General features: G+C 49.5%; 1 protein-coding gene across 2 annotated transcripts; it reads right to left on the bottom strand.

Moving 5' to 3' along the window:
• Positions 1 to 2186: 2186 nt before the first annotated feature.
• Positions 2187 to 15117, bottom strand: RPP40 (ribonuclease P/MRP subunit p40). Of its 2 annotated transcripts, none has more exons than XM_027524444.1 (8): positions 14936 to 15117; positions 12947 to 13091; positions 11662 to 11730; positions 10898 to 10993; positions 9885 to 10010; positions 7433 to 7631; positions 7170 to 7304; positions 2187 to 6053 (listed from the first exon to the last, which is right to left on the bottom strand). In XM_027524444.1, the coding sequence occupies exons 1-8, from the start codon at positions 15056 to 15058 to the stop codon at positions 5855 to 5857; spliced, it is 1092 nt and encodes a 363-aa protein (XP_027380245.1). In that variant the 5' UTR covers positions 15059 to 15117; the 3' UTR covers positions 2187 to 5854. The 2 variants fall into 2 exon arrangements, with proteins under 2 accessions (XP_027380245.1, XP_027380246.1); XM_027524445.1 differs by lacking the exon at positions 14936 to 15117 and adding an exon at positions 14041 to 14497.
• Positions 15118 to 27126: the final 12009 nt, after the last annotated feature.

Raw genomic sequence — 27126 nt, 5'->3', positions numbered from 1 at the left:
AAAGCCAAGCAAGGAGTGGTTAGCACTCCGAGTGCTGAGCCAGGGCACGCGTCTCTGCCCTCCCCTGGTCCCTGGGTCTTCGGACGGACCACACCCGTTCTCCTGGGTCCACAGCCTGCAGACGCAGAAGCTGCAGGACTTCTCAGACCCCTAACTGCAGGAGCCAATTCATGACGGGAAACCGGGTGGTCCCGCCAAGGTCTCAACTTAGGATTCTCCAACTGTACGATGGTGCGAAGGTGAAACACGCTCAGCAGAAACCACACTTTGAGTTTCGATCTTTTCCCGGGCGAGCGGTGTGCGTGCAGCAAGGGCGTCTCTCTTGATGCCGGGCGGATCCCGGCCAGCCCCGCCACCGCAACGGTGAACCGCCGACACAGACAGCGTGCTCCTCCAGCCCCTGTGCGTCCCACTTTCAGCACAGCACGTGATGAATGATACGTGGTCACAACACCACTATAAAACAGGCTTTGTGGTAGGTAATTCTGCCTGACTGGGCTAAGTTAAGCGTTCTGAGCATGTTTAAGGTAGGCTAGGGTAAGCTGTGATGTGTGTTTGGTGGGTGAGGTGTAGTAAATGCATTTCAACTTAATTTCACATTATAATGGGCTTATCAGGATGTAACTCCATCATAAGTCAAAGAAGATCTGTATTAATAATATTCTTCATGTAGCTGTTCAGTCTAAGTTATGTCTGACCCTTTGAGACCCCGTGGACTGCAACACACCAGGCTTCCCTGACTTTCACTATCTCCCAGAATTTGCTCAAACTCCTGCCCATTGAGTCAATGATGCCACCCAACCATGTCATCCTCTGTTGTCCCCTTCTCCTCCTGCCTGCAATCTTTCCCAGCATCAGGGTCTTCTACAATGAGTTGGCTTTTCACATCAGGTGGCCAAAGTATTGAAGTTTCAGCTTCAACATCAGTCCTTCCAATGAATATTCAGGACTGATCTCCTTGCAGTCCAAGGGACGCTCAAGAGTCTTCTCTAGCACCACAGTTCAAAATACTCTTCATAAATCAACTAAATTATTTAGCAGAAAGCCAAGAGAGACCCACCCATTTCTGAAGAAATGACCAGAGATCAGAGATATTTATTTTCATCTAATTGAAGAAATGTTTATCTTGTTTTCCTACTGCCCAAGGTTGGAGTGTTTTCTCCTGGTGTGTCGTCTCTAAACCCACGAGTCATTTTCACCACCTCGCTTCCTGGATCCTCCAGAGACAAAAGGACACACACACACACACACACACACACACACTCTTATGGTACTGTTTTCATTTAGTCCCTAAGGAGATCCAACCAGACCATCCTAAAGGAGATCAGTCCTGAATATTCATTGGAAGGACTGGTGTTGAAGCTGAAACTCCAATACTTTGGCCACCTGATGCAAAGAACCGACTCATTGGTAAAGACCCTGATGCTGGGAATGACTGAAGGCCGGAGAAGGGGACGACAGAAGATGAGATGGTTGCATGGCATCACTGACTCAATGGACATGAATTTGAGTAAACTCCGGGCGTTGGTGATGGACAGGGAGGCCTGGCCTGCTGCACGCCATGGGGTCACAGAGTCAGACACAACTGAGTGACTGAACTGAACTGAAGTCATGTCCGACTCTTTGCAACCCCTACTATATAATTATTATATACTGTTTATTATAATTATATATTGTTTATTATGTATTATATTCATGATGTATAATAGACAAATATTTGTATTATATAATAAACATTATACATGACTATGTATTCACATATTTTACATTTATATATATATATATATATATATACCTTCCAATTGTCTCTGGAGAATCCAGGAGTTTGGTGGTAAAAATGACTCATGGGTTTACAGGCAACACAACAGGAGGGAAGAAACTTCAACCTCAGGCAACAGAAAAACAAGACAAACATTTCTTCAATTATAAGAGATGAAAATAAACATCTCTGATCTCTGGTCACTTCTTCAGAAATGGGTGGGTCACTCTCGGCTTCCTGCTAAATAATTTAGCTTGATTTATGAAGATCCAGATAGCAGTAACTTAGCACCCAAAGAAACCTTTCCTCTCATCTGGATTCTCAAGAATACGCTTGCAGTGGTCTTTCTGATCCCCAAGTCCTGGTAAATTACACTGAAAGAATTTGAGCACAATCTTAGCTCAGATAGGGACCTCTATAGCTTGGCTTTTTTGGCTGGTTGCCCTTTACCGACGCCCACGCTTCAAACTTAAGAAGACGGATTGGTAATTTTCTTGTTTCTTTCTTTCCAGAAACCTCCTGACATTTGTTTCTTAAAGATCTATAAGTCTATTTTCCTACTGACATAAATTCCTCCACTCAAGCCTTTTAAAATCCCTTTTATACCAAATATTTAACTTTACATGGGAAATAGTTGAAAATGGTATTAACCAGCAGATACAGTTTGGAAAACCTAGTCAACCACAGATTATTCCAAAGAATTAACAGCAATAAATCTTATTTCCAGTGTTAACTACACATGTGTGTGCTCAGTCATATCTGACTCTTTGTGACCCCATGGACCACAGTCCACGCGGCTCCTCTGTCCATAGGGTTTCCCAGGCAAGAAATTGGAGTGGGTTGCCATTTCCAACTCCAGGGGATCTCCTGAGTCTCCTATGTTGGCACCATCTGGGAAGCCCCCAACAACTAGCACCTCCTAAATTAAGTTCCTTATTACAAGACTTCCTTTCTGACAGCAGGCATCCCTATAGATCACAATGGGACTCACTGAAAAACACTACCTCCTGACTTCCTGCTTGGACTGGTGGTGAAGATCACGTTGAAGGAAGAAGACTGGGGCAGCTAGAGGCTTTGGGGTGCTGGACGGTCAAGTTCTGAAACAGCCCTGGAGGCTACTCTAGGTCCTTTGCAATTCTACAAAAATTTTAGAATCAGCTTGTCTATTTACATACAGACACAGGGTAGCCTGCTGGGGTTGTACTCAATCTATGGTGAATCTGTATTTTGGAATGCCAGCTTAACAATATTGAGTCTTCTGACCATGAACAAGGTATAATACAGCACTGTTTACTTAGGTCTTTAATAGTTCTATGTCTAAGGCTTCCCTGGTGACTCAGAGGTGAAGAATCTGCCTGCTAGCGAAGGAGACATGGGTTCAATCCCTGGGTGGGGAAGATCCTCTGGAGATGGAAATGGCAACCCACTCCAGTATTCTTGCCTGGGGAATTCCATGGACAGGGGAGCCTGGTGGGCTACAGTCCATGAGGTTGCAACAACTGGTCTTTCACATTTTTGTCACTTATTCCAAACTACCTTTTTTTATGCTATTATAAAGGTTTTCATTTCACTTCCCAACTGTTCGTTGCTAACATATAGAAATATAATTGATTTTTGCTTATTACTTTACATTCTGCAGCCTTGATACACTTATTAGTTCTAATACCTTATAAATTTCATTGAATTTTCTACATAGATGATAATGTCATCTGTGAAAAAGAAAACAATTTTTTTTCATTCCAATTTGGATGTTCTTAATTCTGTTTCTTGTCTGGTTGCAGTCTAGAAACTCCAATACAATGATTAACAGAGACATCCCCGATTTCTCCCTGATCCTGGGGGACAGAATTCAGTCCTTCACAATTAAGTTCGATGTGAGCTGTAGGGTTTCTGCAGGTGCCTTTTAATCAGATTGGGCAAAGTCCCTTTATTCCTAGTTTGCAGGACTTTTTACCAGAAGCAGATAGTGTGAGTGAAAGTGAAAAGTGTTAGTCACTCAGATGTGTCCAACTCTTTGCAACAGTGGATTTTGTCAAATACCTTTCTAGTACTGATTGATTGCAACGATTATGTGAATCTTTAACGAACCCTGCATTCCTGGGATAAACCCTATGACCACGACATATTACATTTTTTGTCATCTCATAGGTTTTAATTCACTGAACTTTTGCTTCAAGTTTTTGCACCCATGTTCATAAAGAACATTTGTTCGGTAGCTTTTTGTCTAGCCAGGATACCTAGGTTAAGTTTGAAACCAGGGTAACGCTGACCCCATAGAATGAGTGGTGGAATTTGTGTAGAAATGGTATTATTTCTTCAAACATTTGCTAAAACTCACCACTGAAGTCACAGGGGTTTTAGAAAGGTTTCACCTATTTCTTCTTGGGGAGCTCTGGTAATGTGTCCTTCAAGGAATTGATCAGTTTCACCTATGTTCTTAAATTAGGTCAAAGGTGCTCCAAACACTCCCTATTAATTGTCTATGGGGTCTTCAGTGATGCTGCCCCTCCCACTCCTCACACTGGCACCTGGTCTCTTCCCCTCACTGATCTGGCTGGAGATTTATCAATTCTCCTGATTTTCCCAGAGAACAAGCTTCTGGATTAATCCTTCTCTTTCATTTCACTGGTTGCCAGTTTGACCTTTATTATTCCTTTCCTTCTGCCTACTTTGGCCTTACTCGTTTCACTGCTTCTTAAAGTGGGAACCGACGTCACTGATAGAAAACCTCTTTTTCTTTCTAATACAGACATTTAAAGCTACAAGTTACCCTCTAACTACTGCTTTAGCAAGAACCCACAAATTCTAGTTTTTTTAAAAATTCATTTCAAATTACATTCTAATTTCTCTTTAGATTTGTTCTTTGACTTGTGAGTTATTTCACTGACAAATATTTGGGGATATTGAAGGATCTTTATTTATTGATTTCTAATTTAATTTCATGTGGCCAAATTATTTAGCTTTTGAAAATTCTTAATTATTTTGCAGCTCATGGATACATTTTTAAAAACGGCTCTTGACAGGTATTCTGGAAATTTAAGTAGTTGTCAGTGGGTCCTTATCAAGTCGCATTGCTGGGGAAGAAAGTTCTTTCAACTTCTTCCTTTCTTTTTTTAAATTTTTTGGCTGCTCTGTGTGGCATGTGGGACCTGAGTTCCCAGATCAGGGATCAAACCTGAACGCCCTGCATTGGAAGCGCAGCATCCTAATCATTTGGACTGCCAGAGAAATCCCATTTTAAACAAAAACTGTAGTTCAGTTATGATGTCACTTTCGTTTCAGGTATAAAGCACAGGGATTCAGTTTTACATGTGTGTGTGTGTATATATATATACACACACACACACATATATACATACATACGGCTCAGAAGGTAAAGAATCTGCCTGGAACGGCTACCTACTCCAGTACTCTGGCCTGGAGAATTCCATGGACAGAGGAGACTGGTGGGCTACAGTCCATGGGGTCACACAGATTCGGACATGACTGAGCAACTAACACTTTGACTTTCTTCATAAATATATATTATATATATGTTCTTTTCCAGATTCTCTTCCCTTGTAAGTTACTGCAACTCGCTCTTTAACCATTACAGCATCTAAACACCCCTCCTGACCCAGAAGCAGGAACCAGCTGGCCTGAGGCCCAGTCCTGACCCACAAGCAGGGTGACTTCAGCGGCTTATGCTCCCTCAAAGGACTGATGTGAGACTCAGGCGAAGTAACACATGAACAGCACTCAATGCAGGAACTGGCTCTGCTGAGTGTGATGTAAGGACTGCCTGTTATTATTATGTGAGAAAGCTAGTCACAGCGCACATTTTACCCAACGGTCCCAGAACCCCGGGTCCCTGGCCATCCTGGCCAAAGGCACCAGGCAGTCACCCACCCTCTGGGCTCACACGGACGAGGAGACACCAGCTGCGAGCTTCCGCTGGACAGTAGGCCCGGCCGTGCGCAGAGGAGGGGCCCGAGTCCAGAGCAGATGCTGGCAGGCGATGACCTGAGAAACCTCATCCAAGGCTGAGCGAACAGTCCTCACGCTGCCACGAACGATGACAAACATCGACAAGCGTGGTTGTAAATTCTGCGCTTGTTACGGGGGACAGTCGTCATCCGCCCCCACGGCCATCTGAAGCCAGTAGTCCCGATTATTAAAGATCACGAAGTTGTATAAGTGTTCTCCTCCTTTCTGAAAACCGTGTTCACTTTCTCTCCAGGAAACAGGGCTGTCTGCAAAGCCTTGAACGGACAGCGTCACCCACGGGGCCAACTTTGGTTCATCAAAGTAGCGACTGAAAAAGACAGACACTTCTTAACAAACAGGGAGACTTAGGGATGGTCACATTTATCTTCATTTTTACTTATTCAGGATCAATGGTATTTCAGATGCTCCTATGAAGCTTCCACCTAAGCTTTTATTCATAAGAATCAGAAGACAGAAATTCACCTCCTGGTGCTATGCTGTGAATTCAGTAAAGGTTCATCACTATGCAGCGCACAGGACAAACTCCAGCGGCTCCTACCTTCACTGTGGGAGAGCATATATGATTCAAAGAACAAAAAAACGTCTCCGCAAACTGCGTTAAGAACCCTTTCCCCCCTTTAAGAGTCCTGCTGTCGGGGGTTCTGTGGACTGAGACACTGCAGAACACCGGGTTTCTCTTTTAAAGTTTTTGAAACTTCAACCTTCTTACTGAGGAAAATCAAAGCACAAAGCAAAAACGTGAAAAAGGGATGCTGGATTTAAAAAGGAAAAGCCTCAACAGCTACATCTTTGATATTTTCCAAGTGACAACTCCGAAGGCACCAGGCTCGCTCTCGAGTCTTCTCAGTAGGGACTGGGGCCTGACGCCGTTTACGGGGCGCCGTTTACGGGGCGCCGTTTACAGGACGCCTGCCGGAATGGAAACTCCCTGCTGCTTTACACCACGCAGCCCGGGGCGTGTCACTGGCGCCCAGGGACTCACGGATGTTAGGGCTAGGCTGTGGATTCAGAGGTGGTCCACTCCTTTTCCCACCCATTTCAAAACGTGAAGCATTTTGCAGAACTCCAACACGTAAACCAGACCAGCACGTGATCCGTGGAGCTCCGCTGTTTTCTTACGAGATCCTGTACCTGACTGCGCTGAAACGGTCTGGGCGAGGCAGGGCAAGAAGAGCAAGCAGTCTGTTCTCAAGAAGCACAGTTCAGCTCTTCTCCTTCCGAAAGGACAAGGATGTGGCAACATCACCAGGGATAACTAATTACATCACGCAAGGTGATGATGTTACTGCACGGGAACCCAAGCAAGAGGGGAAAAAGGACATGAGTGCCGGAGGACTGTGGGACCTGCATCACGAGCGCCGCCCCCAGAACATCACGGAGGTGCAGACGCCAGGACAGAACGAGCAGCAAAAGGCATTCTCACCACAGCTGCTCCAACAGGACACATATCCGCTCCGGGAGGAGGAAACCAGTGACAGAGCACAGGGACGCCTGGGCCACCACCGCGCTCGGCTGTGGACAGCAGTAGGTTGATACGAAATTATAAGGCTCGTTATTTCTGCAAGCAAAAGAAAAACAAGAAGACGCCTTTATATCCATCACTGCATCACTTTCAGAGTACTAAACCCCTTAGAAATGAGAAGCCAGCCGCAGCCCGCCGGGACCTGGGAGCCCCCTCGTACGCACAGGTCTGCGTGACTGAAGACGGCGCCCAGCCAGTCGAAGAGCTCGTGGGCGCTGCAGGCCGCCTCCGGCTCGCCCCCGAGCAGGCCGCTCCGCAGCACGGGGCACCGCAGGTCCGGCGTCGTGCTCAGCGCTATTTTTGGCTGATGCTCCTGAATTCCGTAACCGGAAAAGTATGACATCATCGTGGATCCTTCTGCACCTTCAGACACACCAAATAAGGCCGCTTGAAGAGTGTGAACACGCTCAGCGAGTCCCTGAGCCCACCCCGTTCCCGCCTGAGGGTTTCGGGAAGCAGGGAGGGTGAGGTCAGACCAGGGGGCGCTGTACAAAGCTTTACTCAAAGTAAAACCGATTAAGTTGCTTCCAGCTCCTAGAGCCAAAGTTATGTCAACATTCGTCTTCCTGGAAAATCCGAATGCTTTCAGATTCAACCCACACTGCTCTCATCATCTGCTCCACTAAGCAACTTTTGAGCTAGTAAGTAAAACCCAAAGCTTTGCTTATGCTTCAAAATTAGTGAACTCTACACACACAGAGAAAGGAGCGTATCTGCACACTCTGGAAACAGGAGACAGAAGAGGAGCCGAGTGGCAGAACCTCAGTCCAGCTTGCCTTCAACACCCAGTAAGACCCAGGGGGTCCTGAAGCATTTTCCGGTGGCCTTGGAAGACGGAAACAGTGACGCCTTGGAGCATGGGGCAGGCTGTATTAGAATACCTCCCTCCCGCTTCCCTCCCTCCAGGGCAGAGATCAGCAGGCTCACTGCCCAGGATAAAAGGTCTGCACTCCTGAGGCTCCAGGCTGCCCTTCTGAACAGCTGCCCCCTGCCTGCACCAGTGTCACGGGCCTGAGCGGCCCCCTGCAGGAACCGGGACCTGGTGAACTGGTGCAAAGGCTGATGCTCTGGACGCTGCGACTGCTGGGAGTAATTCGGTCCTCTACTTCTGACCCTGGGCGTCTCGTGTCTCCTGCCAGTGCCCAGGAGACGGCGCAGGCTAACTTCATAGCTTGCAAGTAGGGCAAAAACCTCAGGCCTTTCACAGGTCTCAACAAGCCCCTAAAATACCTAGGGGTCTTAGAACACAGAGCTCTCCAGAACCCAACACACAGGAGGCCTTCCATAGACTCCAGGCCACTGAGATGCCGGCCTCTCGGCCCTGGGGCCACACCACACGCACAGAAGCTGCACTGAGGTGCTGCAGACCCAGGGTTCACGCAGGCAGCCCTGTCAGACCAGGGACCACGACCTTCCCAGGAAGAGCAGACAGAGGGGCCTACTTCCAAAACGGACCAGGGCTTTCCTTTTCTCCAAGAGAGAGAACCACACCACGTAACTACGATGCTCTGATTCCTTATAATCTTGGTTTGGGCCAAAGATAACACTTCGAAAAGGAGTGAGGTGGTTGTAAACAGATCAGAATGTACGGTGAACAATGTATTGTTCCAGTCAAGCAGAAGTTACAACAAGTTTAATCTGACATTTAACAACATGCCTGATTATGACCCTGAAACGTCTAAGAAGCAGTTTGTATACATCACTAGAATTGTTACTTTAAAGCATTCCGGCCAAGGCTGCTGGAGCCGAGCTGGAGGGAGGAAGGAGAGAAACGGGAAAGGTCAGCTGCTAGGAGACCATCCTCAAGAGCTCTGGGCGGACACGTAACCCAGGGAGACGGAGGCAGCCGGTGGCACAGCTGGACGATCCAGAACTATGCGGATGCCAGAGGGGACCGCACAGGTTCCTTAACAAAGCTTACAGGCTCCCTGCTGTCCCAAAGCAGAGCGTCCCTCCCTACCAAACCTTCGTTAGTTCGAAATGGCACGAAACGAAGAGGCAATCACCTTAAGACACAGCTTGCTAACAGATGTGTGAGATACATCAAGATAAAGCACAGATGCTTACGGACCCAGGTCAAAGCTCTGACGGCGTGAGGATAAGATGCTGAGTGTGGTTCTGGGGGAGAGAGCCTGGGGGTGCCCTCTCCCTCCCGGGGTGCCCACCACCTCCACGGAAGTTCACTGCGAGACACATGCTGAGCACTACTTCCACTTCTTTTGGTAAAACTTAAGTAACGTAAGGGTTTCCCTGCTGGCTCAGAGAGTAAAGAATCTTCAGTGAGGGAGGCTTAGGTTCGATCCCTGGGTCAGGAAGATCCCCTGGAGAAGCGAATGGCTACCCACTGCAGTATTCTGGCCTGGAGAGTCCTATGGAAAGAGGAGCCTGGCGGGCTGTGGGCTGTGGGTGGCAAGGAAGGGCGGGCACCTACATCCATGTGGGCACGCAGCACCCCTGACCAGCAGGCTGATCACCACGCCCTCCTCACTACGCCATGTAGGTGCGCAGCATCCCTGACCAGCAGGCTGATCACCACGCCCTCCTCACTACGCCCCTGCAGCTAACAATTAGATTTCAACACCGCTGTATCGTTATTACACAATTTATTTTTCATACCTGTTTGATGCCATGCCAAAAGAAAATCAAACTTCAACGGCTTCTTTTCTTTGAAGGCCCAAGACACTCTTTTATACTTCTTGGAGTCCAGGTTAGAGGATAAATCCATCAGATCAATGGAAACAACTTTAAAAAATGGAGAGGAATAAATAGTTCATGCATACACACACAGCTTGCACTGTGCAATACATGCTGGATTGAAAACATCAGGAGTTTTGGAAAATTCATGGATGAAAAAAGTCACTTTGTTCTCCTTGCCCTCCCTTTGGTTTACCAAATCAAAACTCTGCTTTTGATGGGCATTTCAGGAATTGAGCTAATCACAACAGGTGTTTAAAATTCACACTTTTCCCAGTCAAAGACCAAGGGCAGAGTTCAACTCTAATCAAGCCGTGCAGGCGGCAGCCGTGACCACCGACGTTCAAGCAGACGGTCAGCAGAGCTCCATCTCCTCAGTCATGGGTGATTTCTACTAGGAATCATAACACTTGGGAAAATTAAAGGAAATTCTTTACTAAGACCAAGTTGGAGCAGATAAAAACCTGTAGATGTAGATGGGTAAGCGACAAGGTCTACTGTAGAGCACAGGGAGCTACAGTCCATATCCTGTGATAAACCATCGTGGAAAAGAAGACGAAAACCAGCGCGTATTCATGCATAACCGAGTCACTCTGCCGCACAGCAGCAACTACACACACCGCGCATCCACCACGCTTCAACGCAAAACTTAAAAAACGAAGACCAAGTTGGGTTCATTACTTCGAACCCGTGACCCGAAACATAGGTTTCTAACAGACCAGGTCCACATCTACGACCTTTATGAGATGCAGTCGCGAAAGTCACCTGGCTGCACAGCAGGATCTCATCCTCTCTGATGAGGAATTTTAAAGACGAGACTAAGCCACACTGCTTCTACACAAGGAGAACAGAAGCAGTTCAAACATGTAAATTCGAACTGCTACAGAAGACCACTACCTTTTGTTAGAAACTGATGGAGAGAGCACCATACTTACTGAATCTCATGGTTTTCCTGCCAGAATACTGAGAGGGACGGCCCTGAAGTCCAGTTTCTTCATAAGTGTCTTTATCCAGGGATAAAATTAATTTCCCTATAAATCAAATAATAATTCCCAGAAAGAGACATTAAACATATAATGTGTTCTCATGTTTTTGGTGTTAAAAAATAAAATAAAAATATAACATGTTCTCTAAGATAAAGCAAGGCAAATTGAGCAGTTAAACACCAGTGCACATAAAGATCTTTTCATAATACAAGTACATTATTTATCTATATATATCTTACTTATAAACAAGAGTATTATTTATAATTACATGTACAAAGACATTCTTTATTATAGTGAAACTAGAAATTAATCTTTTTATTAAAGGAAGAATAAACAAATTATGGTACACTTCTTTGGGATTTTTTCAAGACATTAAAAATAGTAAATTAAAACTGTATGCACTGATATGGAAAGATGTCTAGGATACAGACCTTGGGGAAAAAAAGAAAATTGAGAGACAATAGAGTGTGACATAATCCACGTTTTTTTAAAGAAAAGGAACAACCTGTATGTGTGATTTTAAATTCACAGAATGTGTCTCGAAGAATAAATACCGACCCGCTAGTAAGAGTACCTGCTAAGAATGGGAATGAGTTTGAGGGGAGCTGGATGAAGGTGTGGACCGTCACTTTACTCACACCTGTATGATTTTGACTTTTTCTTTTTTACAGTATGCATTTCCTGAAGAATGAAGGAAAAATGAGTGTGCTTACCATTTGGCAGCAGGGCAACAGTATTATCCTCATCAATATTTGTGTTGTATGTCAGCGCATAGCACGAACCTGAAAGACAGCCCAGAGGAGAAATTAAGAAAAAAATCCACAAAAAGTTAGTGGATTAGTTTAACATGATAACCAATCTTCCGGGTTACGGGTCCCGCTCACTCAGTAACCCTAAACCGGCCAAAGTGAAGGTGGAGGACACGCGAGGCCAGGCCCAGCTCGTCCACGTCCCCATCCAGGGCCTGCCTGTGCAAGCCGGCTAGCACGGCAGAGCAAGTGCATGCAGCTGTGCGGACGCTGCACAGAGGCCGAGTGCAAGGGCAGGCGGCGCGCACACCAGCAGGCCGAGTTCCGGGTGGGACTCCAACCTGCCAAGAGCTTGTGTGACAGAAACAGAGCCGCTCGGGCTCCCTGAGCCTCGATTCCTCACCTGTAAAATGGGGGCTGCAGGCCCATCTCACAGTGTCGCTGCTGGGCGACGTCGAGTCACCCAGGTAAAAGCGCCTGCCGTGCCCGGGCCCGCAGCGTTAGCAATTAAAGCATCAGACTTTCTTTATTTTTTTTGGCTACACCATGCATTTTGTGTCATCCTAGTTCCCTGACCAAGGATTGAACCCAGGCCCTGGGCAGTGAAAGCCTGGAGTCCTCACCACCAGACCACTGGGGAATTCCTCAGCATCCAGTTTCAAAACCGACAAAAGGAATCAGGTCAGTAAGACCGACGACAAGAGGCCAGTGGCTCCTGTGCAGTGATGCCTGCAGTGAGGGCAGATCCTTAAAGACGCTGGAATGGTTTCAAACGAGTGGCTCCGGGGAAGTAACTGGAACAAGCCAGTCAACCCAGCAGACACAGATGGGACTGAGGGCCGCAGGGTCCAAGAGGAGTAGGCTGGGCCCCCGTCAGCACCTGGCCGTGTAGACGGCAGCGTGGCTGCATCAGGAGACCAACATGCTGAGACGGCTGTTGAGGGCACTGCGTGGAGCACAGCGGTCCTTGCAGCCGCGCCCGACGGCAGCGCATCTGAGCACAGGGCCGGAAAGCTCTTCCTCTCCGCGAGCCTTGTGTGACAACACCCCCGTGGGACCAGAAACCAAGCCTGAGGATGCACAGAGCAGGCTGAGCTCCTGAGGGGCAGAGGGCGGGCCGCACACGCCTGAGCTCACAGACGAACTCCATCAGTCTGATTCAAACACGGCAGGAGCCCTGGAATTGCGATGTGGCCTCCCCGCCTTCTGCATCCCAACATGTTCACAGACACTGCGTAGTTTTTCTTACCTTTCTTGACAAAAGTATTGATGAATTCGTGTGTGATTAACTCATAAAGAGGTAAATGCTTCACAAAGTAATAGGGTCCGAATCCCATGACCAGATCTTTCAGTTCTTTTGAGAGTATCCCACATTCAGGAATCAGAAACGAAACCTATTGGAATATACAATATAAAAAACTTACTTTTTTTTATTAACAATAGAAGCATGGTTGACTTACAGTATTATACTAGTTTCATGTGTAGAGCATGCGATTCAGTATTTTTGCAGGTTATACTCCATAATAGCTTTAAACAAGTTTTATTTTCATGCAGATCAACACCCAGGATTTAGTGATGATACAACATAATTAAGGCTACTAACCATGCCTCCACAACTTTCAACAAAACTCTGAAATTAATTTACTAATCTCAGGAAAAGAGAAATCTAACAATTCGTTTTCCATTTCTGAATTCAAGTGCACAGTATAGGAAAATTGAGTGAAAAAATAATTTTAATGGGAAACTCTTGCTTGCGTTTTATCTTTTGAAAATAAGCAATATATTTGATGTCCTGTTCCTGTCACTACATTAATTAATTTTTAGGGAAATAGAATTTTAGGGTAAAGAATCTGCCTGCCAATGCAAGAGACGTGGGTTTGATCCTTGGGTCAGGAAGATCCCCTGGAAAAGGAAATGGCAACCCACTCCAGTATTCTTGCCTGGGAAATCCCATGGACAGAGGAGCCTGGCCGGTTACAGTCTGTGGGGCCACAAAAGTCAGACATGACTTAGGGACTCAACAAGTACAAGTGAATATCCCCAAATCTGTGTATCCTGGTACCAGGCTGGAATCAGAGGAACTGTCCCTTAGGGCGTAAGGAATTTAGGGACACTGGTTAGTAAGAGGCTGCATGGAAGCAGAAGTCAGCTGGGTGTTCCCACTATCCCGACAGAAAAGCTCTGCACGTGGGGTGGAGGACACGGCGACGGCGCACCTCCCAGACGGCTGTCTGTGAAGAGCTACCCATCTAGAGCAGAGACGTTCAACCCGACAGGTTTCAAGCGGTGCCCGGCTGCTCCACACCTTGAAAAAGGCCACTCTCCCAAAGCGGGGACACTAACCGGGGTCGCCACTTGTGTCTGAGACACTGGCCAGTGAGGCCTGAGTTGGGATTAGGCTGATCAGCTTAAAAGTGTGAGGCTTCACGCGCTTCCATTTCAAGGTCTAGTCTGGAGCCCTCCCCACTTGCACGGGTCGGTGAAGCCTTCCCAGCAGACACTGCCCGGGAGTCAGGGGGTGTCTCCTCCTCTCAGCAGGTCCAGTCAGTAACCCCACTGACGCCTCAGCCGCGAAAAGGGCCCCGGGGCGGGCGACACTTCCAGAGACCACCAGCAAACATCGCTGCGGGCAAGGCCGCCGAGGCGAATTTCTGCCAAAAGCTGCCCAAATGCCTCCCTGGCGCTCTGGATGGACAAGGCGGAGAGCAGCGGGCAGAAGAAAAAGCTTTTCGGGGATCAAACTAGCCCCCGCAAGCCGTTTAGAGGAGCAAGCAGCTCCCGGACGTGTCTGGGCTCGCCGCTCCGGAGACACGCGCGGGCGCAAGAAGCCAGCGGCTGGGAAGGAGAGAGGCCGCCCCGCCCCGGCCCGTCCTGGCCCCGCCCCCGTCTCCCGGCCCCGCCCCGCCTCCCGGCCCCGTCCTCGGGACGCAGCACGCCTGGGGCGGGGCCAGGCCACAGTAAGAGACTAGAGGCCCGGTGAACCCTGCTCCGCCCTCGACGGCGGAGCACCACCCCGCACCGGTGCACCCTGGGACTTGTGGTCCTGAAGCGAGCTAACACACGAGCCTGGAACCACGGAGAGACTACAGCTCCCAGCATGCCGAGCGAGGGCCCCGCCCCGCCCCGCCCCCCCCGCGCGACGAGGGCGGGCTCCCGGAGGAGAGCCCGGTTCTCCCCCAGCCTCCCGCTCCCGCGGGAGGGAGGGTGCGCGATTCGCGGACCCAGGGCCAGGACTCACCCTGTAATTGTAATAGTGCGTCTCCACGAGGTGCCGGTGGCGCGACTTGTCATGGCCGAAGTTGGACTTCTCGCAGACCAGCAGGTGCCGGGGCACCTCTCGCAGCCGGCGCAACGTGGCCATGCTCTGCCCGCGCAGACCCTCCAGGCTCGGCTCGCCCCGCCCCTTCCCTCGCCCCGCGGACGTGCGCAGTGCCGGCAGGGCGCACGTGCGGAGGCTGCCCGGATAGGGGCGGGGCTAGCGCTGGGGGCGGGGCTAGGCCTCCGGAACCTCAGCCGAAGCTCTCTGACGGATACAGGAAAGGTGCACTGCCCGGAATGAATTCCCTGGCCAGACTCCCTCCTCTGGGCCCCAGGTTGCCCCTTCCCAAACTGTCAAGGAGCTTTGTGTCTAATACCTTCAATAGGACTCCTTAAGAGTCCTTCAGAACCACTTTTAAGATTCTTTTAAAAATACCCTTTTGGGGAATTCTCTAGCCATCCAGCGGTTAGTATTCAGTGCTGGAGCCAGGGTTCAATCCCTGGTTGGGGCAATGAAGATCCCAGAAGTGGGCGCAACCAAAAAAAAAAAAAAAAGAAAGAAAAATAGCCTTTTGGAACCGCTTTTAATAATTTGTTGCTATTGGAAGTTACAGTGATAATTCGTTTTTCCATCTAATCTTTCTGACCAACTCCAAGTACTATACTACTACACACTTCTCAAACGGAAGCTGCACAGCCCAATTCTATGCAGAGAGAATGCACAATAGAATATTTGTGGTACAACGTTCTGGAGCATCAATTTTACTATAAGATTTGGAAGAGAAGTTAAATAATTTAGAAGATGCATGGATGCATGAGTACTCAGTCATGTCCAACTCTTTTGCGACCCCATGGACTGTAGCCTGCCAGGCTCCTCTGTCCGTGGGATTTCCCAGTCAAGAACACTGGAGTGGCCGTTGCTTTCTCCAGGGGATCTTCCTGACCCAGGGATCGAACCCACATCTCTTGAATTGTAGGTGGACTCTTTACCACTAAGCCACCTGGAAAGCCCAATTTAGGAGATAAGTATGTGCAAGTCTGGGCTTCCCAAGTGCTGCTAGTGCCAGTTTAAGGTGGGTTTGCAGCAGACGGCAGGTGTTCAGCCCGAAGGCCTCGCTCCCCGTCTGCGCTCCAGCTCGTGAGGAGGGCAGAGGAGCCACCGCCCTCCTGTTGGGCCTGGATCAGGCTCCTCCTGAAGCTGGGGCTCTAGCCCTTGTGTGCTCCGGGCCTGTAGGGCACAGCCCCTCGGGCTGGACAGGGCTCCGTCCAGGCTCAGCGATTCCAGCACTCTGGACAGCTCCATTTTCCTCCAGGTGTCAGGGGGTGGAGTTTGGGATCAGGACCCTGTCCCGCGTGTGCAGAGGACTCGGGGGCCTGCAAACAAGCTGACTCACAAGGAGCTCTGAAGAGTGCTGCCCACCGTGGCTGGTGGTCTCATCTCTCCCACGGCTGAACCGTCGAGAGACACAGGGTCTCCAACCAGAGGGACAACCTGAGCCTGGGGGGCTGCGGAGCCCGAGGTTTAGGGCACAAGCTCACGGGCCGGGGAAGGATGCAGCCGTGGGTGGGTGGGCTGAGGGCGGGGGCTTCCCGTGGACGATGCGGCCCTCCAGCGGGGCTGTCCTGTGGCCCAGGAGGTCATCGCTTGGTCAGGCTCAGGCCATCAGTGAGTCCTGAGCCATTCCCATGCGCAGCCCATGCACAGCACTGACCCAGTCTGCCGGCCCTTGTGGTTGGGGGGTGTCTCCTTTGGCTTTTGTTTGTCTGAGAAAGTGTATGTCCTTTCACTTTTGAAGGATAATTTCACTGGATTCTAAGTTGAAGGGATTTTTCAGTTTTGCTTGCATGATTTGTGCGACATCAGGTGAAATTTTATCCCTGTCCCTGTAGGGGTAAGGTACTTGTATCCTCTGCTTTCTTCAAGCGTTTCTTTGTCCTTGATTTTTCTGCAGTTAGAATATAACATGTCTTAGTGTAGATTTTTGTTTTTTGTTTTTGTTTTTTTGGTATTTGCCTGCATAGCGCTCTGAGCTTCCTACATCTGTGGTTTGGTGTTTATTAATTGGGGGAAATTCTCAGCCATTACTATTTCACTTACGTTAGTTTTGATTTCAGGCATTCCTTTTGATCCTTTCTTAGTTTCCATCTCTGCTTTTATTACCCACCTGTTGTCACGAGTGGGCTTCCCTGATAGCTCAGACAGTAAAGAATCTGCCTGCAATGCAGGAGACCCAGGTTCCATTCCTGGGTCGGGAAGATCCACTGGAGAAGGGATAGGCTACCTACCCCAGTGTTCTTGGGCTTCCCTTGTGGCTCAGCTGGTAAAGAATTCTCCTGCAATGCGGGAGACCTGGGTTCGATCCCTGGATTGGGAAGATCCCCTGGAGAAGGGAATGGCTGGCTACCCACTCCAGTATTCTGGCCTGGAGAATTCCGTGGACCACAGTCCATGGGGTCGCAAAGAGTCGGACACGACTGAGCGAGTTCTCTCAGGTCATCCACTTTCTCCATTAGGGCCCTTAGCATGTTAATCATAGTTATTTTAATTCCTGAGCCAATCATGCTGCAGTTTCTGCCATATCTGAGTCCGGTTCTGACACTTGCTCTTGTCTTTTCAAGCTGTGTTTTTCCCTTTTGTAGAACACTTTGTTACTTTTTGTTGAAAGATGGGACACTATGTCCTGGGTATGAGTAAATATGCTTTCAGTGTGAGGCTTGTTTGTATGGCTGGAAGTTAAGCTGTGTTTGCTCTCCCGCTGTAGCAGGAGGTGTGGGAGGCTGAAATTCCCTCTGTGTCCTTGTTTCCCGTCCCTCATCCTCTCTGGGTTCTCCTAGTTTTTCTCTTAGGTAAGGCTCTCAGTTCTTCCCACTGTCGTCTGTGCTTGACGTGGTGCCCTTTGATGTGGTGGTGAAACGTCTGTTAGACCTTGCAGTGGGGCTGTGCCCGGGTCTGTGAGTTGCTCCACCCCACCCCCGTCCCAACTCAGGTGAGACCGGAGGGCTAGGAGGGGCTGCAGGGGGGGACTTTCCCTCCCTCAGGACTGTGCTGCTGCTGCTAAGTCACGTCAGTCATGTCCGACTGTGTGTGACCCCATAGACGGCAGCCCACCAGCCTCCCCCGTTCCTGGGATTCTCCAGGCAAGAACACTGGAGTGGGTTGCCATTTCCTTCTCCAATGCATGGAAGTGAAAAGTTAAAGTGAAGTCGCTCAGTTGTGTCCGACACTCAGCGACCCCATGGACTGCAGCCTACCAGTCTCCTCCATCCATGGGATTTTCCAGGCAAGAGTACTGGAGTGGGGTACCATTGCCTTCTCAGGACTGTGAGGCTCTGCTTATTCCCAGGGAGGCAAGGCTCCAGTGAAAGTTTCCTTGAGGCAGGGCTTTTGTGAAGCACAGAACTCTCTAAGCATATTTCCAAAGGCTACTTCTTCCTTCTGTGGAAAGCAGTAGAGTTTTTCCCTGATGTTCATCCTGAACACCTTGCGGGGCTCCTGTGAGGAGGCTCACGGAAGTGTGGGCTCTTTAGGCAAGACTGGTGTGTGCGTGTGCTCAGTCGTGTTTGACTCTGCGACCCCCTGGAGTGTAGCCTGCCAGGCTCCTGTCTGGGATTCTCCAGGCAGGAATACTGAAGTGGGTTGCCATTTCCTCTTCCGGGGATCTTCCTGACCCAGGGATCAGACCTACGTCTCCAGCACTGGCAGGTGGGTTCTTCACCAATGAGCGACCTGGGAAGCCCAGGCAAGACTGAGAGCTCACTCAGTGGCTCAGTCGCGTCCGACTCTTTGCGACCCCGCGGACTGTAGCCCGCCAGGCTCCTCTGTCCTTGGGATTCTCCAGGCAAGAATACTGGAGGGGGTTCCATGCCTTTTTCCAGGGGATCTTCCCGACCCAGCGACTGAACCCACATCTCCCGTGTCTCCTTCTCAGCAAGCAGATTCTTTACCACTAGCGCCACCTGGGGGCCAGGAAGTGAACATACCTTCTAGGACATGGGTTATTATTTTTAAAAAATAGTAAAAAATGAAATTGTTCAGGAAGTTGAAGCTGGATTTTTTTAAAAAAGAGAGAAACCGTGAACTCAGGGCAGAATCAGGACTGGGAACCAGGCCAGTGAAATTCACTCCTGTGCCCTTTTCCCTGGGTGTGTCTCACTGTAGGTCCAGACCCAGAATGGCACCTGGGGTTTTGGTCACTGGGGCTTAAACCCTGTGATCAGGGGTGGGGAAGATGATTCAGATAGTGAAGAGGGTGGACCAGCTCTAAAGTTTTCCTCCAGTTCAGTAACCACCCATCTGTCTGCCTGCCATGTACGCAGAGCCTGGCTGTGAATACCATCTTTAGAGAAAAGTGAGAACCCCTGTCCTAGTGGGGCACAGAGGCTGGAAACCACTCACCATCAGTATCAAGTAGAGCACAGGTACAGGTGAGCACAGATACAGGTGAGCACAGGCACAGGTGAGCACAGGGACACGTGAGCAGAGGCACAGGTGAGCACAGGCACACGTGGGCACAGGTACAGGTGAGCACAGGCACAGGTGGGCACAGGAACACGTGAGCGAAGCAACATGTGAGCACAGGGCCCTGTCTGGGATGTGAGGGGTGGGGAAGAGTGGTTGAGGGGCAGCTGCTAGAGGAGACGGCATCAGAGTGAAGCAGGATGGTGCCCAATCGGACAGCAGCCCGGGCCATCTCCATGACAGCAGCCAAGTGGTCGACCTCAGGACGACTGCTGCCTCTGCCCACGGGCCCGCCCGCTGCGGAAGCCCCACGCGAGGCAGCACGCCTGGGCCCTCCTGGCACACGTGCGACCTCCCTGCCCGTGACTCCCGAGCTGTGTCTCCCCGTCTGGACCTGCCTCGCTCCAGGCTGCTGCTGTCCACCCAGGCGACACTTCTGGGTCCAAGGACCGGACTGCTCCGTCTCAAGCCCCAACACTGACTGTCACCAATTCTGCTCCTTCAAAAGCTCCAGAACCAGAGGGCAGTGGCGGGAACACCCCTCAGGCAACAGAGGGTGCCCCCTGTGCCAAGCGGAAGCTGCTAGCTATGATGCCCTGCGGGTCAGTGGTAGTCCTTTGGTTTGGGGGTAACACCTCAAGGGCATTCTCTTCCTTTTCCTGTACAAAAAGGAAACCGGGAATCAGATAACTGGAATGCCCAAGGGCAGGTGGGTTCAGCAAACTCTCCTTTAAGGTCTTACAGTCTATGTAGTCCTATTCTTCCCATACAATTGGCCTGGGTTGTTATTCTTTAGTAAAACATACAGTTCAGTTCAGTCCAGTCGCTCAGTTGTGTCGACTCTTTGCGACCATATGAACTGCAGCATGCCAGGCCTCCCTGTCCATCACCAACTCCTGGAGTTAACTCAGACTCACATCCATTGAGTCAGTGATGCCATCCAGCCATCTCATCCTCTGTCGTCCCCTTCTCCTCCTGCCCCCAATCCCTCCCAGCATCAGAGTCTTTTCAAATGAGTCAACTCTTCGCATGAGGTGGCCAGAGTACTGGAGTTTCAGCTTTAGCATCATTCCTTCCAAAGAAATCCCAGGGCTGATCTCCTTCAGAATGGACTGGTTGGATCTCCTTGCAGTCCAAGGGACTCTCAAGAGTCTTCTCCAACACCACAGTTCAAAAGCATCAGTTCTTCGGCGCTCAGCTTTCTTCACAGTCCAACTCTCACATCCATACATGACCACTGGAAAAACCATAGCCTTGACTAGACGGATCTTTGTTGGCAAAGTAATGTCTCTGCTTTTCAATATGCTATCTAGGTTGGTCATAACTTTTCTTCCAAGGAGTAAGCGTCTTTTAATTTCATGGCTGCAGTCACCATCTGCAGTGATTTTGGAGTCCCCCAAAATAATGTCTGACACTGGTTCCACTGTTTCCCATGAAGTGATGGGACCAGATGCCATGATCTTCGTTTTCTGAATGTTGAGTTTTAAGCCAACTTTTTCACTCTCCACTTTCACTTTCATCAAGAGGCTTTTTAGTTCCTCTTCACTTTCTGCCATAAGGGTGGTGTCATCTGCATATCTGAGGTTATTGAGATTTCTCCTGGCAATCTTGATTCCAGCTTGTGCTTCTTCCAGCCCAGCGTTTCTCATGATGTACTCTGCATAGAAGTTAAATAAGCAGGGTGACAATATACTACCTTGACGTACTCCTTTTCCTATTTGGAACCAGTCTGTTATTCCATGTCCAGTTCTAACTGTTGCTTCTTGACCTGCATACAAATTTCCCAAGAGGCAGGTCAGGTGGTCTGGTATTCCCATCTCTTGAAGAATTTTCCACAGTTTATTGTGATCCACACAGTCAAAGGCTTTGGCATAGTCAATAAAGCAGAAATAGATGTTTTTCTGGAACTTTCTTGCTTTTTCCATGATCCAGCGGATGTTGGCAATTTGATCTCCGGTTCCTCTGCCTTTTCTAAAACCAGCTTGAACATCTGGAAGTTCACGGTTCATGTATTGCTGAAGCCTGGCTTGGAGAATTTTGAGCATTACTTTACTAGCGTGTGAGATGAGTGCAATTGTGCAGTAGTTTGAGCATTCTTTGGCATTGCCTTTCTTTGGGATTAGAATGAAAACTGACCTTTTCCAGTCCTGTGGCCACTGCTGAGTTTTCCAAATTTGCTGGCATATTGAGTGCAGCACTTTCACAGCATCATTTTTCAGGATTTGAAATAGCTCAACTGGAATTCCATCACCTCCACTAGCTTTGTTCGTAGTGATGCTAAGGCCCACTTGACTTCACATTCCAGGATGTCTGGCTCTAGGTGAGTGATCACACCATCGTGAGTATCTGGGTCGTGAAGATCTTTTTTGTACAGTTCTTCTGTGTATTCTTGCCACCTCTTCTTAATATCTTCTGCTTCTGTTAGGTCCATACCATTTCTGTCCTTTGTCGAGCCCATCTTTGCATGAAATGTTCCCTTGGCATCTCTAATTTTCTTGAAGAGATCTCTAGTCTTTCCCACTCTGTTGTTTTCCTCTATGTCTTTGCATTGATCACTGAGGAAGGCTTTCTTATCTCTTCTTGCTATTCCTGTTTGGCCAAAACAGAAATTTGGAATCCAGTTATAGCAATAACCAGCTAGCTCAAGAAAAACCTGACAGTTGGTGCTGGGTTTTGGGTTTGGGAAAACCTGGGACATTATGAAGTCTATCTGGACCTTGGTGGGGCTCTGGTTCTGATATCAGATGCCCTAAACGTGGAATCTGGTTTTGGGCAAACTGCAATTTTTCTCAGACGTTATGTCCCTTTAAGGCTAAAAGTCCTAGCGACTGGAGGCAGTCTTCCTGTACGGAGGCTTGAGAAGGAGAGCAGAGAGGCAACTTCACCCACATACTGCAACACAGCAGAACCGCTGGGGAACCTGGTACTGAACAGGTCAGCCTCTAGGATCTGCCAGAAACAGGAAAACAGTAAATCCTGCGGCATTACTGTCCAGGTGAGTTGTTTTTCTTCCCAAGTAGAAGCAAAAAGGTACTTGCTAGGGACTTCCCTGGTGGTCCGGTGGCTAAGACTCCACACTCCCAATGCAGGGGGCCTGGGTTCAATCCCTGGTCAGGGAACTAGGTCTCACATGCCACAGATAAGAGTTTGCAGGCTGCAACTAAAGAACCCTGATGCTGCAGTGACGATCAAAGGTCCCGTGTGCTGCGACTTGGATCTGGTGCAGCGAGCTAGATCAAAAAGTATTCAACAAACAAACAACAAAAGCAGGCTTTGGGAAAGTCCTAGGAATGGCCTGATTTCGTCACTGAGTGAGTGACCAAGTCCGAGCATGTAAGTTAATGGCCAGGTCTCCCACTTGTAATCCTAGAGACCCTTCAGGATCTTGCCGGTTCGTGGCAGACTGAATGTGGAGCCTGGCTTCACTGACAAGCATGTGAACTAGCTGACATAAGCCTGAGAGATCCGGTGGATAGGTTTGCATGACTGTACGAGACTCCTCAGCAGATGTGTGAGTGCGGTCTTTGGTTACTTTAGGAAGGTCTTTGGCTGTGGCTGACAGCTGAGCTTTAAGTCCATGGAGCACAAAAAAGGTGTTGGCTTCTGGGTCTTCAGAAGCTTAAGTTTAAAAGGACCAGTTTAGAGGAAAAGGGAATGGGCAGAATTTCAGAGAAAAAGGGAAGCTGGACAAGAGAATGAGTGTGAGGGTATAGAGGAGGGCTGGGGGCAGGGACAGAGAGGAGGAGGACGGTGCTGGGGGCCGAGCTGAGACAAACAAGCCAGGAAGAGCCTTAGGCGTCAGGAGCCGCTTTCTTATTGTCTGTTTGCCTCGGTGAATCTTAACATCTCACTTTGCAGAGGGGCAGTTTTAGGCTCCTGACAACATTTGGAAGCCTCAAAATACCAATAGAAATAGGTGTTCCATTCAATTCTGGAAATTTTAGAGGAATCGTTGTCCAATTGAGTTTTAAGAAAATAAGTTTGGCCTGGGATAGGCCCCCAGGTCTGGGGCCACCATGGAGATGGCCCCGGGCTGCCAGGGGCTGGGTCCCTGCTCCTGCTGTCCTCAATTGCCTCTGGTCAGGTGAGTCCATTTAGTTAGAAACGTGCATGAAGAAGGACAATGGTTTAAGACATAATATCAGACAGGCATTAGGAGGCTGTTAGGAGAAGGGCACTACTGGTAAGTGGCCTCCCTTCTTCCCAAGTAGCCTATTGGACACCTTCCAACCTGGGGGTGCTTATCTTTTGGTGTCATATCTTTTTGCCTTTTTATACTGTTCAAAGGGTTCTCGTGGCAAGAATACTGGAGTGGTTTGCCATTCTCTCCTCCAGCCAACTCACTGGCAAAGACCCTGATGCTAGGAAAGATTGAGGGCAAAAGGAAAAGAGGGCGGCAAAGGATGAGACGGTTGGATAGCATCATCAACTCAATGGACGTGAACTTGGGCAAACTCCGGGAGGGAGTGATGGATAGGGGAGCCTGGTGGGACAGAGTCCATGGGGTTGCAAAGAGTCGGACACAACTTAGCGACTGAACAACAGCAGCAAAGCAGGAGGGAGGGGCACCCTCAGAGTATCCAGATAACGAGGATCCAGTTCCCCAGAGGCGATTTTGGGTTCGTTTGGAAGAGAGGGGTAAGTGACTAATTTTATTTTTTTTCGCCGCTTGGCTTGCAGGATCTCAGTCCCCCAGTGAGGGGTTGAACTTGGGCTCTTGGAAGAGAAAGCACTGAATCCTAACCATTAGATCACCAGGGAACTCCTGAGAGTCACTTTCAAACAGGCTAAACAGCTCAAACAGCCCAAGACCAGGAGTTCTAAGGGGGCAGTCTGGTCCCAGAGGAGCCAGGGTGAAGGCGTGTTCCAAAGCCACGGTAGGAAGGCAAGCAGTGCCAGCTGGATGGGCTTGATCTCAAATCAGACCGAAGTGCCAAATGAGTCCTTGCACACAGAACAAGACCTTGACCAGAAAGGATAAAGCTTTAGCAAACGTCCTGACTAAAACCTGGAGAGCTTTAAAACTCGAAGGAGATGGGGCTCAGGAGAAAGACACACCTTCAAAATCCAGGGTCCTCAAGAAAAGCAGTGAGTGACGATGAGCTCAGGATGGGAACTGCACCTATCTGCTCAGCGGCCGGGGGTCTTCCCTGGACCCCGGACTGGCCGCCCAAAGGTTGACCAAACGTGGAAAGACTGCCAGGTATTTCCCAGCGAAGATGAGTCCACTCAACATCAGGAGAAAATTGCAGTTGCAGGTTTCAAGCCTGGCGGCCATGGGCAAGCCCCGGCGGGCAGGGAAAGCAGTTTTTGTAGAGGGAAGAGGAGGGTGGGCAGGCTTAGTACACAGGGCCCCAGCTTCTCATTGGCTGGTCCTCACCAGACTGTCCACGTGTCCGCCTGGCCTTGCAGGGGTGAGAGCTCCCCCTGCTGGTCGCCCGACTGTTTAACTGAAGTTTCGGTTCGTGGATAACTCATATATTGTGTTTATCCGCGGGTCAGCTGGTGGCCATCAGGGTTGCTTCCACCGCGGGGCTACTATGAATGAATGGCTGCTTGGACATTCCTGTGCCGAGTTCTGTGTGGACAGGACCTCTTGGGTGTCCTGTCATCTCTCAGTAAGACTAGTGATTAAGCTCATACATTTGCAGTTTTTCCTCCATTAGGCTTTATCCTCCCAATCTACTCTTCAACCTAACACTAGAGTCTTTTAATTTACTAAAAAAAAAAAAAAAAAAAAAAAAATTGGCCATGCTGCAAGGTATGTGGGATATACTTCCCCAACCAGGGGTTGAACCCAGGCCCTGGAATTGGGAGTGATGAGTCTTAGCCCCCAAAATGTACATCTTTCAAGTGTGTAAATCAGATCATGCAGAGCCTGTATTTAAAACCTATCACTTTTTGCCGCATTGGGGAAAAAAAAAGACAGCAAAAACCTCAATGTGGCCTACCACTCCAACCTCACAGCTCAGGGTGGGCCTGGGTGGTTGCAAACACCCCTGGAGTTGTTTCCCCAACACGATTTTAGGTAAACTGAGGCTCCAGGCCCTCAGCATGTGCAGTTGCCATCGGTGCTTCTTTCCTGTCCCGAGCCTCTGCTCCGGAGCTCAGACAGGAGCCGCCAGGCCGCCGCCTCCTCTGGGGTCCCGCCTGAAAGCTCCAGCCACAGGAGCCCAGCCTGCTATGAGCTGAAAGGGGCCTCGGGGAGAGTCCCATTCGGTGATCCCCTGGGAGCAGGGTCTGCTGGGCATGCAGGGCATGGCGCTGAGTGGACAAGGCTCCGTAGGGTGTGTTGTTGTTAGGGGAAGCACACTGATTGAAACCGTCCACCCTGGCCAGGCACCATAGTAACCATTTGCATGAGTTGTTTTACGACAGGAGGTCCTGGTAAGGAACACGGAACTAATAAGCCACCACCAACGGGAAGGGTTCGAGAAAGGTCAAAAGGAGACATCACGTGTCCGACCACCTCCCAGAATCCTTCTCTCTGGCATCCATTTGGCTGAACAAGGCACGTACCACCAGGAAGGACTCTGAGTCAGAATGATTGGCTGAGGACAACCCGGAAACTAATCCCATCCGCATAAAACCCGAGATTGCGAGCCACGTGGCAGAGCTGTTCTCCTGGGTTCCCTTCCCCTCCTGCTCTCCGCCCGGGCGCCCTTTCCCAATAAAATCTCTTGCTTTGTCAGCACATGTGTCTCCTCGGACAATTCACTTCTGAGTGTTACACAAGAGCCCAGTTTCGGGCCCTGGAAGGGGTCCCCCTTCCTGCAACATTTTTGTTTTGTGAAACGAAAAGATCTCCTGACATATCAATCAACAAGAAATGCCGCAGCCGTCAGGGATTTCTGGCCTCCAAGTGTGAATGAGGGCCCCTGAACTGCGATCCAGTGGCTGCTGCCGCCCCCACCCCACCCCCACTGTCAGGAGATTGCTGAGGAGCACGAAGGGGCCGGCGGCCACACCTGCCCATCCCAAAGGTGGACGGGAAGCAGGATTTGGCCCCAGTAGCCGAGGTGCATGAGGTTCTGTGAGCCCAGAGGCTTGCATCGTCCCATACACAGGACACTAAATTCCTTAATTTGATACCTGATCATTGATGTTCAGACTGCCTGCTTCATTCCTCAGGTCCCAGGAATGAAGTCGATGGAGAAGGAACAGACAGGGGTCTGTTGTATATCACCTGACTCTCCTTCCCACCTCCTCGGAGCAGTTTTCTCAGAGATACTGAGATGCCCTCTCCTGGGCTTGGAGTCCTGAACAGTCCCACCAACTAACTCTCTCCTTTCGGGTTGTGACTATATTTTTTGTCAACCAGTTTGAATAAAACCATTGAAAGAAAACTAGAATTTGAGGACAAATTGATTGAATCCAACCCTTTTCATGGGCAGAAGGGGAAACTGAGGCCAAGGCAACCCAAGCCCTCGCTGCTCCCAGCGGGAGCCAGGAAACTGCTCCCACCCATGAGGGGGCCCAGTGCACCCCAGCCTCCCACGACAGACGCCTGGGGCCAGGCTGGGCAGTCAGCCCAGCAAGGAACTCTGAGGCTGGAGAAAGAAAGAAAGATAGTGCTAAGTCATGTCTGACTCTTGCGACCCCATGGACTGTGGCCCTCCAGGCTCCTCTGTCCATGGGATTCTCCAGGCAAGAGTACTGGAGTGGATTGCCATTTCCTTCACCAGGGGATCTTCCCGACCCATGAGTCAAAC

Source organism: Bos indicus x Bos taurus, chromosome 23 (assembly GCF_003369695.1).
Source record: "Bos indicus x Bos taurus breed Angus x Brahman F1 hybrid chromosome 23, Bos_hybrid_MaternalHap_v2.0, whole genome shotgun sequence".
NCBI lineage: Eukaryota > Metazoa > Chordata > Mammalia > Artiodactyla > Bovidae > Bos > Bos indicus x Bos taurus.
Note: the sequence above shows the minus strand (reverse complement) of the source record. Positions and strands in the feature narration are given on the sequence as shown.